The 12,176-nt window shown below is 37.3% G+C and overlaps 1 protein-coding gene across 4 annotated transcripts in view; it reads right to left on the bottom strand.

Annotated features, from left to right (window-relative positions):
• Nucleotides 1–1,382: 1,382 nt before the first annotated feature.
• Nucleotides 1,383–12,176, bottom strand: part of VRK1 (VRK serine/threonine kinase 1) — a 148,184-nt gene continuing 137,390 nt past the window's right edge. For all 4 annotated transcript variants that reach the window (XM_032405891.1, XM_032405892.1, XM_032405895.1 and 1 more), the window contains 2 exons: nucleotides 9,903–9,990; nucleotides 1,383–5,006 (listed from right to left, as the gene is read on the bottom strand). In XM_032405891.1, coding sequence (XP_032261782.1) covers nucleotides 4,975–5,006; nucleotides 9,903–9,990 — 120 coding nt within the window. In that variant the 3' untranslated portion in view covers nucleotides 1,383–4,974. The remainder of the gene's footprint in view (nucleotides 5,007–9,902; nucleotides 9,991–12,176) is intronic.

Here is a 12,176-nt window from a genome sequence, read left to right as displayed (position 1 = left end):
TGAAGTAAGTTTGGGAAAGCATGTAGGGGCATCGCTCTCATCTGAGAATTATACCAAGAAGGATCAGCGTGAACTTCTGTACTAAGATTCTTGTGTCAAGGTCAGAAAGAATTACTGAATAAGCAATTTTTCAGTTTTTAAACAAACTAGCCTGGCTGTTACAAGGTCTTCATGTATATGACTGTGATCACTCCTCACTCGCTTCTGAAAGGTATTAGCAGCAGAAAGACAACCTACAGAAAAGCAGGAACAGATTCAGACCACCGTCCCCTCTCTTCCCCTTGCAAACTCTGGACTGGCCCTTGGAACTTCTTCCCACCCCCGCGTACCAGGGACAGAAGTTATCTTACAGATCATTTCCAGTCATCCTTCCGATAATTCAGACTTCTAACGAGTGCTGCACTTTAAATCAAAAAGAGGAAAGAATTTTCAGAGATCATTTATGGTGGCTCACTTAAATAAAACCATAATTTGCTCAATGCAGAAATTTTACAGGTTAACTTGAGCCAAAATTACAAAAATTCAGGAACGCTACTCACAAATTGCAAAATACTACTGTCATAATAAAAAGCTCACCACTATATGAATAATACATGCTCAGTACAGTGGAAATGGTAAACATTTTATTTGCAAAATCACACCCAAGAATACAGAGTTGCCTAAACCACCTGGTCAGCGGTATACTGCAAAGAATCACTGATCCAATGTGTGAGGCTGTTGCTATGTACCCAGAGACCCTTTTCCAGTATTGATTCCTCAGTGTGCCTTGTCCTCCTTATACCAGCAGAGCTTAATGAATGAGGGGTATAGAATACCTGTAGAACTTTAAAAGAAACCAAAACTCACAAAACCTTATTTATCTATGCAACTGCTATAATTATGAGAAATTACGAAGGCATGATAACAGGACTTAAAAAATATCCTACCCAAAGAACAAGAGTTTGATTTTTGTAGTGTAGTAAGCTCATAAGTGAGTTTTTTCTTTCATTTTGATTTCTGTTAATGTGGTCTAGGAGACAAGAATAAGTAAAATGGCATTAATTACAAATGTGTGGTGCTGGCATAAGGACAGACAGACAGATCAATGAAATCAGACAGACAGTCCAGAAACACACCCTGGTAAAATAACTTAATATATAATAAGGCAGGCATCACAAACCAGGGCATAAGGGGCTGGGGAAAGATTTATTTAACAAAAGTATTGGAGGGCACCTGGGTGGCTCAGATGGTTGAGTGTCTGCCTTCGGCTCAGGTCATGATCTCAGGGTCCTGGGATGGAGTCCCACATCGGGCTCCCTGCTCCTTGGAAGCCTGTTTCTCCCTCTGCCTCTCTCTCTCTCTCTCTCTCTCATGAATAAATAAAATCTTAAAAAAAAAAAAGTACTGGAGCTACCGGTTAGCTATTTGGAAAAAAAAATACATTGTGATCCTTACCTCCTGGCATAGATATGCCAAAACTAATTCCATATGGATGAAAAATTTAGGAGCATTAAGACAAAAAGCCTAGAAAAAGCTATGGTAAATATTTCTGATTTCAGGATGAGGAATATTTTAAAACACTGGTGGAAATTACAATGAAAAAGATCAAAAGATTAAAGCCATAAATATTAAATTTCACAAAAATAAAAAATATTACCACCAACAAAAAAACAAATGGGAAAAAGTCAGCAACAAATACAACCAAGGGTTAAGATCATCACTATACAAACAGTACAATCAAATACACCAGGAAGAAAACAGAGCAATTAGTTTACAAATAAAAAATAATTGCTCAGGTTCACTAGCAATTAAAAAAAATTTACCTTATCAAATGATAAAAATTAGTAATATTCAAGGATGACAAATCTAAGCTGTGCACTCTGATTTGCTGGGCAAAGTGCTGGCTGGTGGATTTCTGCAAAGCAACTTGTTAATATGCATCAGTAACCTTCCATTTTCATAGTCTTTGACCCAGTGGTTCCCTTCTGAAAATCTAAGGAAATATTCGCACATGTGGACAAAGATTTCTGCCTAGTTTAATCAAGAATATTACTTATAGGAGCTCCTGGCTGGCTCAGTTGGCAGACCATGCAACTCTTGATCACGGGGTTGTGAGTTCGAGCCCCACACTGGGTGTAGAGATTACTTGAATGAACTTAAAAAAAAACTTAAAAAAAAATTACTTATAATATCCCAATACCAAAGACAACTTAAATGTCCAATATTAGGGAAATGGTCAGGAAAGCGTCATAAATCCACAAGAAAAAATATTATAGAAACAAAAATTATATTCATGAAGTATCTATAATAACATGGAAAGTATTTAATTCTAGCTTTAAAAAGCTATATATGATAAAGTTTTATATCAAGTATAATAATTATTTGAAATAAAAATGCATAGAAAAGCCTGGAAGAAAATGTGTCAAGACATTCACCGTGGTTGCCTGTGGGTGGGAGTAATATGGCTGGTTTGTCTTTTGATACTTTTCTGTGTGTTCTAAATTTCCTACAGTGACCAGGTATTATTAATAAACTTTGGTAATCACAAGAATATAGCCAACAAAATAGCATTTTAAGGGATAATCAAGCACATATTGCTCAACCACATGTAAACACATACACATAAATACATATAATTTATTTATATTTCCACCACTAATTTATTGCTATGCGACTTAGGCCTTCATATGCACATTTAATTTAGTAATTCAAAAAAATAATTGAGGCTTTATAGCTCTGGCCTATTAGCATTTTATTTGTCTTAAGAGATCACTACTGAAGAACACCTAGAAGCTATTTTACTTCAGGGCTCAGTTGGTTACCAAAGATGTATCGGTTGCTTTCTAGAACATCTAGAGCACGTACTGCCCCCACGGTGTGAAGGACAAGAGCCCAGCACAGGTGTCGATCCTCAGCAGACCAGACCATCTCAGCTCACTAACAACCAAGGAAAATGGCAGAGAAGGCAGGACCGCATGTGCCAGGAACACCTGTCAGAACGTGGACGCTGGGTTATGAAGGAACAAAGACTGGCAAAGTCCACTGAAACACGGACTGGAAAGGAAACAAAAATGATGCAAGATAAAAATAGTAAGTACAAAACTGAAAAAGGCAAAAAAAAAAAAAAAAAAAAAAGCATAACGCCAAATGACGAGGCTATTTGATCACTGATTTAAAATAAAGGGAGCCTAAAAAAACCCAGTGTAAGGTAGGAAGGAGAAGAGCAGCGGAGTAAGGAGATGCAGCCAATGCATCCAACTGGCTACTATGGCTACTAGTTTTTAATTTCCGCAGCCCTGCCAACAGAGTAACATTCGAGAAAATGCCAGCACTTGTTAAAAACAATATGTGAAGAAATACTGTTTTCTTAATATTTAACCAACAGGTTTTGCTATGTTTTTGTGTTTTGGAAAATAAAAAAGGCTAAGGCATATACACAAAAACACACCACACACATTTTATCCTATTTTAAGCATCAATGTGTTTGAAACAGAACTTGAGAGTTGATTTAGGTGTTACAAATAAACTTGGGACCATAACACTGATGAGCACGAAAATCCAACATTCTACAGAAAACAGGAGGAGGTTCTGCCCAAAATCTAGTTCTCTCTTCTGCAAAGACACACAGCTCAAGAACTTCAGGAGGCATTTAAAAGATGAACTTTCAAAGGAAAGTCTGCAGATCTGGTCTGCACTTTTCAACATCTGACCACTACAGTGACACGTATTCCATGTGACACCTAAACACCCACATTTGGGGCCAAAGTTTTAGAGTCTCAGTGTTGGCTCAGAGCTCCTCCAACGTGGTTCCACCTTGACAATTTGGGGTATGTTGACATTCCACCTGTACTATTACTTAACATTTTCTTTAAATCAACTCACTTTTTTAAATACAGAAATACCTCCTTGAAGCTTGTCCTAAGCAACAGAGAAATCACCAGTTTCATGTGCTACTTATGTTCTGAACACATATTAAAATACATGCTTAAATGCTGAAATAAAAGTGTGTCTCTATGTCATCTACAAAGATGGGATGTGCCATTAAACGGTAAGGTGTACCACCCTTTGGGAAATCCAACCCAATTCCAATTTCTGCAACAAAGTAAACCTTGAAATTGTTCATATAGTTTAAATCCCAAGCTTTTATTACCAGGGAAACTATAAAAAGTTCAAATCTGAAAATCTCTGATCACTAAAACTCTCGAGTGCTTTGGTTTACTGCACAGACATCATATGCTACAAAAACGACACTTATAAGAAAAATAATCTCCTGTGAATGAGCAATAAGCCTGCTTTGTTTTTTTTTTCACAGGATCTCCTTAAAAGAAGCCAGTCTATAAATCTGTAATCATGCTACCACTGGATACTTTATCGTATTTTCTTTTCATACAGTTTGCATGCTTAGGTAGTCATTCTGCAATCTCACTTTCAAATACGTGGGTTTGGTCTCCCACAGACCTGCTTAGTACCCCACTTTTGCTTTCATAACCCTTTCCCTTTTTTGTTCCTCTTGCTTCATACAGCAGGTGCTCAATAAATGCTTGTGGAACTGAACAGAACCAATGCAATCCAAATCTTATGGCCACAACAAATGGTGTATTTGTATCATGCAAAAAGAGACCTTTATTTTAAGGTTTGTATATCTGCTTAAAGGGGAAGATTTTGCCAAGCATTTCTATACACTCGGGGCAATGGACAATGATTAGAAAGTGCACATCATGGTGGTTTTTCTTACAGCTGCTTCAGAACCTCAAACACATACAGCTTGGGATCAGCTGAAAGAGTATGACCTATAGATTTTCAATTTTATAATTAGCCTTTAATAAATTGTGCAAAGTATTTACTTAATAAAAAAGTTTATATTTTTCAAAGACATAGTATTTCATGGTCAGCCCCATCCTCAAAGACTCACATGAAAATATAACATTTAAAATAGAAAAAGAGGAAAAAGTCAAATGACAGGAAGAAAAGGAAAGTCGGTTGACAGCATTTGATTTACTTCTGGACTCTCTTTCTGGTTTTTGAACCTTGAAGAGAAAAAAAAACAAAGAAATTCAAATCATTAACTTAAAAAAACTAAAGAACAGATATATAAGCATTTCCATGATATACTTATTCGTATTTAAAAATCTAACTGACTATGAGGATTTGTGGAGATTAAATTCCTACACAAAAGTAATGGCTAATAGCCTGAAAATCTTAGGAAATTGTGTCCATTTTTTAGTATGTCCAAAAATATGCTAACATCTACCTTTCAGTCTTAAGTCACAACAGAACTCTCCCACTGGTAAAACACATCCAATTCACAAAGGCACTGAAATCTTTCTCCCCAAAACTTTTATTGTGCAATTTAAAACAGTAACTCCTAATGTAAGCTATGGCAACAAGACAGGCATTCATTTCCTGGAGGGAAGCGATGAAGTAACGCATATTCTGAAAAGCAAGGAATAAAATGTGTTGCTTTTTAAAGCCTGTTACCTATACTCTCTAGGCAGGAGAGCCCTGGCCATTCCAAAACACAAAGTCTTTTCCACTAGGAATTAAAGAGATCCCAACTGAGCAGCCTTCTAAAGATGCATCACATCTGATCCTGGTCAAAGTACCTCATGACAGTTCCTATCCAACTACTCCTGAGTTGGAATAAATCAGTGATTCTTTACTGGGGGCGGAAGTCTTTACAGGAACTCCACCTCACCAAGGAGACTCTGTTCCCACCTAGCACCCCCACTCTACCTCCAAGGCGAGCACAGCAGTCGGAAGGGTACGTGTAAGCCCGATCACGGCTGCCTAGCACGGGCAAATGATGGGTGCCTTCCCTCTGCCTCATGCCTCCCTTGGCCAGGAAAAGAGCAATGGTACCAGGGTGAGGGGCAGCATGGTCACCCATAATTAATCAATGAATGCACTAAGCAACAGATCAATACTTCTTTTCTGAAATGTACAAAACATTCTTTGAATCTAGGACAAAATATTTACCACACCTAATAATAAATCCTAAAGGTTTTCTGTTTATAGGCTTAGTTACTTGTGTGGAAGATCAGTTTAAAAATTAGTGTTTTCTTTTTTTTTTCCAAGTTCCAGTTTTTATTTCATTGCCATATATATATATATATTTTTTTTTTTTTTTTTGGATTTTATTTATTTATTTGACAGAGAGAGAGCACAGATAGGCAGAGCAGAAGGCAGAGGGACAGGGAGAAGCAGGCTTCCCACTGTGCAGGGAGCCCGATGCGGGGCTTGATCCCAGGACCCTGGGATCATGGCCTGAGCCGAAGGCAGCACTTAACCGACTGAGCCACCCAGGCGCCCCGCCATGTATTTCAATTAAAACAAACTTCAAATTTACATGGATATCTTTTTTTTTTCCTGCCATTGATAATACATAGCCTTTACTACAGCTGGTTTAAACTTTTGAGCTTTTTCCTCAATTTTTGTGATAGATAAAAAATATTCCATGGTAGATTTTTAATTTTTTATTTCAAGAATTTTGAAATTAATTTTGCATAGAAAAGTAGGAATACTGTGATGGGCTGAGGTGGGGCGTAATAGGGTATCACAAAATCCAGGTCAATAATCAGTACTACAGTACATCTTCCTTTCAATAAATTTGGAATAGTCACATTACAAAGGACACTTAACAATAGTTATCACTCTGTTCAAGTAGTATTATTATCACTAACATCCTAATTTGTCATTTTACACTTTTTTTTTACTCTTAAACACCACTGCTGATCTCCTTCAATCTAGATTTAAAATATTTCACTGCAACTAAAAACACTACGTGGAATTTATTATGTAATCAGGATCCTGCAACGTGAAGTCTTTGCTGTAGGTATCAATTCAGTATTTTCCCTAATAATCAATTCTAATTGTGGCAGAAAAAATATTTTTCCTCTTCTCGTCTCTTTAAAAAAATATACCCATTTTCCTAATTTATTACTATTGGTAAAAGGTGCAATCTCAAGACTAACGTGTAAAATTTAGTATCTGAAAAAGGAAAAGTACTCTTCTATGATTTTATTAATGCAGAAATTTAAAATAAGTGGGAAGTTTCTTTGTAGTGTGCCCTTAAAAATATCCCTTTTTTGACTAGATCATAGATATTCGAGAGGTAACCGTCAATCCTGCTTCCCTCATATTTCTCAAGAATGGACCAAAATTCAAGGTTACTTCAAATATAACACTAACAAGAGAAGGTTGTGGAGTACTGTCCATTTTATGAACGGGAGGGACAAAGCAGCTAGCCATAAATATCATGGCTACATTAACTAATTTTTAGTACAATTCTGAAGTACTGGGACGGTTTTGAAATGCCAGAATATGCATGATTTTTTAAGGCTTATCATTTTGTGGGGGAAAAAATTACTTGCAGCAAATAACCAAATTTTCTCAATTGGTAAAAATTATGCCTTGCATAAAAATAAAAGGATTAGAGGCCTCTGTTCTTCTTGAAAACCACCCCGTCACCCCCTCTCTTTCTTTGAGAAAACCTACACAATACACATTTTGAAAGCTTTCAGAATGTGTTCTTACACAATAGACCCCCAACTAGTCAAAATGAGTTTAGGTGTATCAAGAAAATTATACATGTTTTTAAAATGGTCTAAATAGATATTAAAGGAAAGTTGCTCCCGTTTTGCCAGGCACAGCATTCTGAAAGATCACACAGTGAGAAAAATCTCTTACCATATTGTAAACCATAAATTGTGTTTGAAAATAAAATTGTTAATGAAGAAACTGACATTTCTAAAGCTGCTGTTAGAGGTAACCATTCTTGAAACACGTTTATGACACAAAATCTTAAAGCTCTAGGACACAGAAGTCACTGAATTGTATTATGTATTTTTTTAAAACAAAATTCAAACATAATAATGTGCCTCCTCCTTCAAGTTATTTTAAAATGATGAATACAAATACATATTTTCATGAACACTGGCCTTTTTTTTTTTTGCCAGAAGCAATAACATTTTACCATCTCAGGTAATATTTCTCTCATTTATGAATATTTAGACAATAAAATACTTTAACTAGCCCTATACTTTAGGAGAAAGGATAAATTACAATAAGAAGAGAAACAGCATTTAAGTAAAGCAATTTGGAGTTTATATAAATAAGGGAGAATCTGATTATTCTCTATCTTCTTTTTGTTTAAAATGAAACAAAAAATCTGGATTGTTCTCCTCAAATATGCAATGGGGTCCACACTCTTCTTTTATTATTAATAAATAAAACAAAAATACTAATATATTTTCTCCCAGTAAAAACCAGCAGTGTAAGGACCTTAAATTAAAATTTGGGGTATAAAAAACATTTTTTCATAATTATAGTCCAATTTAAAATTATTGATGTATCAAAACAAATAACTCTGATGCTCATTAAGCAAAGTTCAGGTAACAAATGACCTTCAGGCAGTCAGGAGAGGCATGAGTTTTCTCCACGCACAGCTGTGAATTCACTCCAGTCTAAATGGGTATCAACCTTATTATCACAATGTGGGCTGGTTCCTTTGCTGAACTAAAACTCTGTTTTAAAAATTTTTTAAGGGATTTTTTTAAAGTAAGAATATTGCTCTATCTTTACAAATGCTCCTTAATTTTGCTCCCACTCACTGTCATAGCTGCTGCCGCTAGCCTCTGGCTGAGACAGGCTTCCATGCACTGCTCCTCGGGACTCCTCACTTCCTAATAACAAAATGAACAAGACGGGAGGCGGGGAGAACAGTAGGGATCGGAAAATGGCTGCAGAAGACAGAAAGGAACTTCTTCAAAACCTTTAGCCTCCAGGGTGAAGTTCTATCCTCCCTCTCTAGATACCCCCAGTATTCTCTGGGGTGAATTCATGTAAACCTAAGGATGCCCTATCCGTACTATACAAGAAAGACAATGTTAACAGACTCGAGTGCAGAAGATTCTCTTTGAAAGTCAAATGTGTGTCTTCCACAAATGTGCACAGGCAACTCTATCAAAGGAAAGGTAAAATACGTCCCTGGCCTGACTCAGCAGGGCACTTGGGCTTTAATGAAACTTTTACCAAAAATGAGCCTTTTCTATTAGAAAGTGAGAAATGTTTCAGAACCAATAAAAGAATAAATAAATAAAAGGCAGCGAGATAGGAGAGAAATCTGGAAAAAGAAAAACATGGTCCTGCAACCAGCGCTGAATCTCTTCATTGCGTCCAAGAAATCATCTCTTGTGAAACCTGGAACCTGTTTTCCCTTTTCTGAGCCGCCCAGAGGTGTGTCTACACATCCGCACTGGCCGTCTACAAAGTGGACCACACGGAAGCCCAACCCCACTGTGCCCTTTGCAGACGCAGCCCTGCTAATGTCAATGCTAGCTCGGCTCCATACTGGAAGAGCCTTCAGCACCAGTTTACGAGCCATCCCAGAAATGACTTTATACTCTGCTTTTTGCTTCAAGAGCTTTGAAAAGTGATGATTGAGGCTTTAATTCCTTGCGTCCCAACTTGTTGAGAGACAAGAAGAGCTGGCAGACTTTGTGGGGGGCACACGGATGGCTCAGGCCCGTGGAACTTGGCAGCCGCAGTAAGCCCAGGTACTACTCGCCGGATCTGGACCTTCCCCTGTATCCCATGATGTGTAATAAATGTGCAGAAATGGAAAGAGAGTAGCCTGAGAGGTAAGAGCTCTGGCTCTGCCATTTAAGTGCTCCATGTCTTGGGCTCCCTAGATGCAAAATGAGAGTAGCTCCCCACCCCAACTTCGTGATTACTGTGAACAGTAAATAATACAATGTATACAAAGGACACTGTGATAATACTACACAAACAGAAGATCTTCTTGTATGATATTTTATCATAAAATCAAAACGTTATGACCATAAGTTAACCTCTTACTTAGTGGAAGGAAATGAAATCTGTGTTTATATATGGAAAAAGCTAATAGGCAAGACTGTTCAACTTACGGGTTTTTGTGGCCTCTTCTGTCTGTGTACCTGAGCATTCCATATCTTCAACACTGGATTCAGTGCTCTCCTCAATTCCTTTCTTGCGCTTGGTACACACAAAGATTTTTGAAAAGAGAGAGAGATGTGGTCTGATGGTCAAATAAGTAAATACACAAACTTACCATATACTAGTATATATGTGAATCTATCCAGGTGTGGGTGAATCAAAACATACAGTAAGAATATACACAACTACAGGGCGGTAGTTACCTAAGGGGAAGGGGCTGTGGATGGAAGAAAATGTGATTAAGAGAATCTTCAACTATACAGTTAGTCTGACTGTCAGCTTGTTTGTTGTACCCACCTCAAGCTTTTATGCTTTTTATAGTTCATCACTGAAAGCCTAACCATCAGGATTGATGATACAGAAACTCTCTTTTAAAAGCAAAGCATTTAACAAATTTGGTTTCACCACTCAGGCCAATGATACTTATTCTCCGCATTTTACAATGTGTGTGGGCTATGTGGGGGGAGGGACAGTAATCTACTTGATAAATGGGAAAATATACACCTTGTGCATATAGTATATCACTGGTTATACCCTATCAATCAATGGCAAAATTCTGTTCATGAATCAATAACAACAAACTTCCAATAAATGTCTTCTTTTGGTATACTTTTCATTAAAAGTTTAAGGGGGACACCTTCCTGTAAAGGAAGAGTCTTAAAAGTACACAGGTTTCCTAAAATCTCGAAAATAGGTTGGATTCTCCTCAACTTTCTATTTATTTTTTCCAGCTTTCTATTTATTTTTTCTAGTTGAGGGTTACTTAGGAATTAATGCTTAAATTCTGTCACCAGGCGGTCTTCCCAAGTGTTCGTTCAGTTTCTTTTTATTATTTTCTATCACTATGACATTTTCTAACTAGTTCAGTCCTGTGTGAAGTTTTTAAGTTACTCCACACGTCTACATGTAGGAATGACTACGGAAGGACTTAGTAATAACTTTACAACTTTGTATTTCTCCTATAACTTTATCCCATGTAGTCTCAAATTTAAATGCGTTAAAATCCAAATGATAATTCAAAGCTTCCCTGGGTGGCCCAGACTTCGTTTAGGAAGTCCTCTCATCTGTCCCAAATTTCAGATTCACAATGCATCAGAACGTCCTCACTTATATTTTCTAACAATTAATATTAAGTTAAACTTCATCTGAGCATCTCCCTTGCTTCGGGCCATTCCCCACAGTGTGCCTGCTGACAGCACACTGCTCTCTTGCCTGATGGCAACCGCGGGTTCTGTTCCACAGAGAGCTGCATGAGAAAGCTCCACTCTACTCAAACCACATTACTTTAAAACCCCAAAATGGTCAGAACTGTTATTATCTACATATTACAAATAATCCCACTGTTTCAAAATATTCTTAAGGTGGCCATGGAAAGATCAGAACTCCAAGATCCCCGCCACGCTCCTGAAGAAAACGCTTCACACAGACAAAAATAACTTGACTAAACCTTAAGAAACTTTCAAAGGCATTCATTTAGCAGATTTGTATATGGAGATATTGCATCTCAAAAATAGCTGTTAAGAGTGGCTGTAACTTCATATAACTGATGAGAGAAGGGGAGAGTGCCTTACATCTTTCTTTTCCAAAGTGTTGCTTCATGATTACCATCTAAACCCTGCTGGGCTGAACAGATTGGTTCGATAATTACATACAATAACTGCAGTGGGCAGGTAACCCTCAGCTGGCACAGGGCACCTCCCCTGTGAGAACTTCCATATGCAAACTGCACTGATGGAGTGCATTAGGTGCATCTTTCCTGCCGGTGCACAGGCCTGATTAACGCCAGCCAAGACTCCAAGGTTAGCATGTCAGCAGATTTGTGATGCATTAGGCAGGAATAAACACAGACACTTTTGTTCGTTCGGACCAAAATTAAGGAGGAATATTTCACTACTTTATTGCTTTCCATACAGGAAAGAATGCATTTTCCGATTTTAAGGAGGCAGATTTTTAAATGCTCATTATAAAGGGAGCTATCCAATACATTCTACCCAAGAACCTAGTGCATTCATCTTGTTCTCAAGCTTATTTAATAAAAAAGAGCTTTCTTAATCTCCATGCAAGTAAATTACACAGGAATGAAAATCAGCCAGTATTCAACCAACAAAAAAAACACCTGTATTTTAAGCATCATGCAATAGGTAAAGCACTGAATTTCATTAGTCCACACTTCAGCTGGGTATCTCCTGCCCAACTTTTCTGAGAATGTATTTAGTTTTGACAGA

This window comes from Phoca vitulina, unplaced genomic scaffold (assembly GCF_004348235.1).
Source record: "Phoca vitulina isolate PV1807 unplaced genomic scaffold, GSC_HSeal_1.0 scaffold7, whole genome shotgun sequence".
In the NCBI taxonomy this organism is placed as follows: domain Eukaryota; kingdom Metazoa; phylum Chordata; class Mammalia; order Carnivora; family Phocidae; genus Phoca; species Phoca vitulina.
This window is presented reverse-complemented; position numbering and strand designations above follow the sequence as displayed.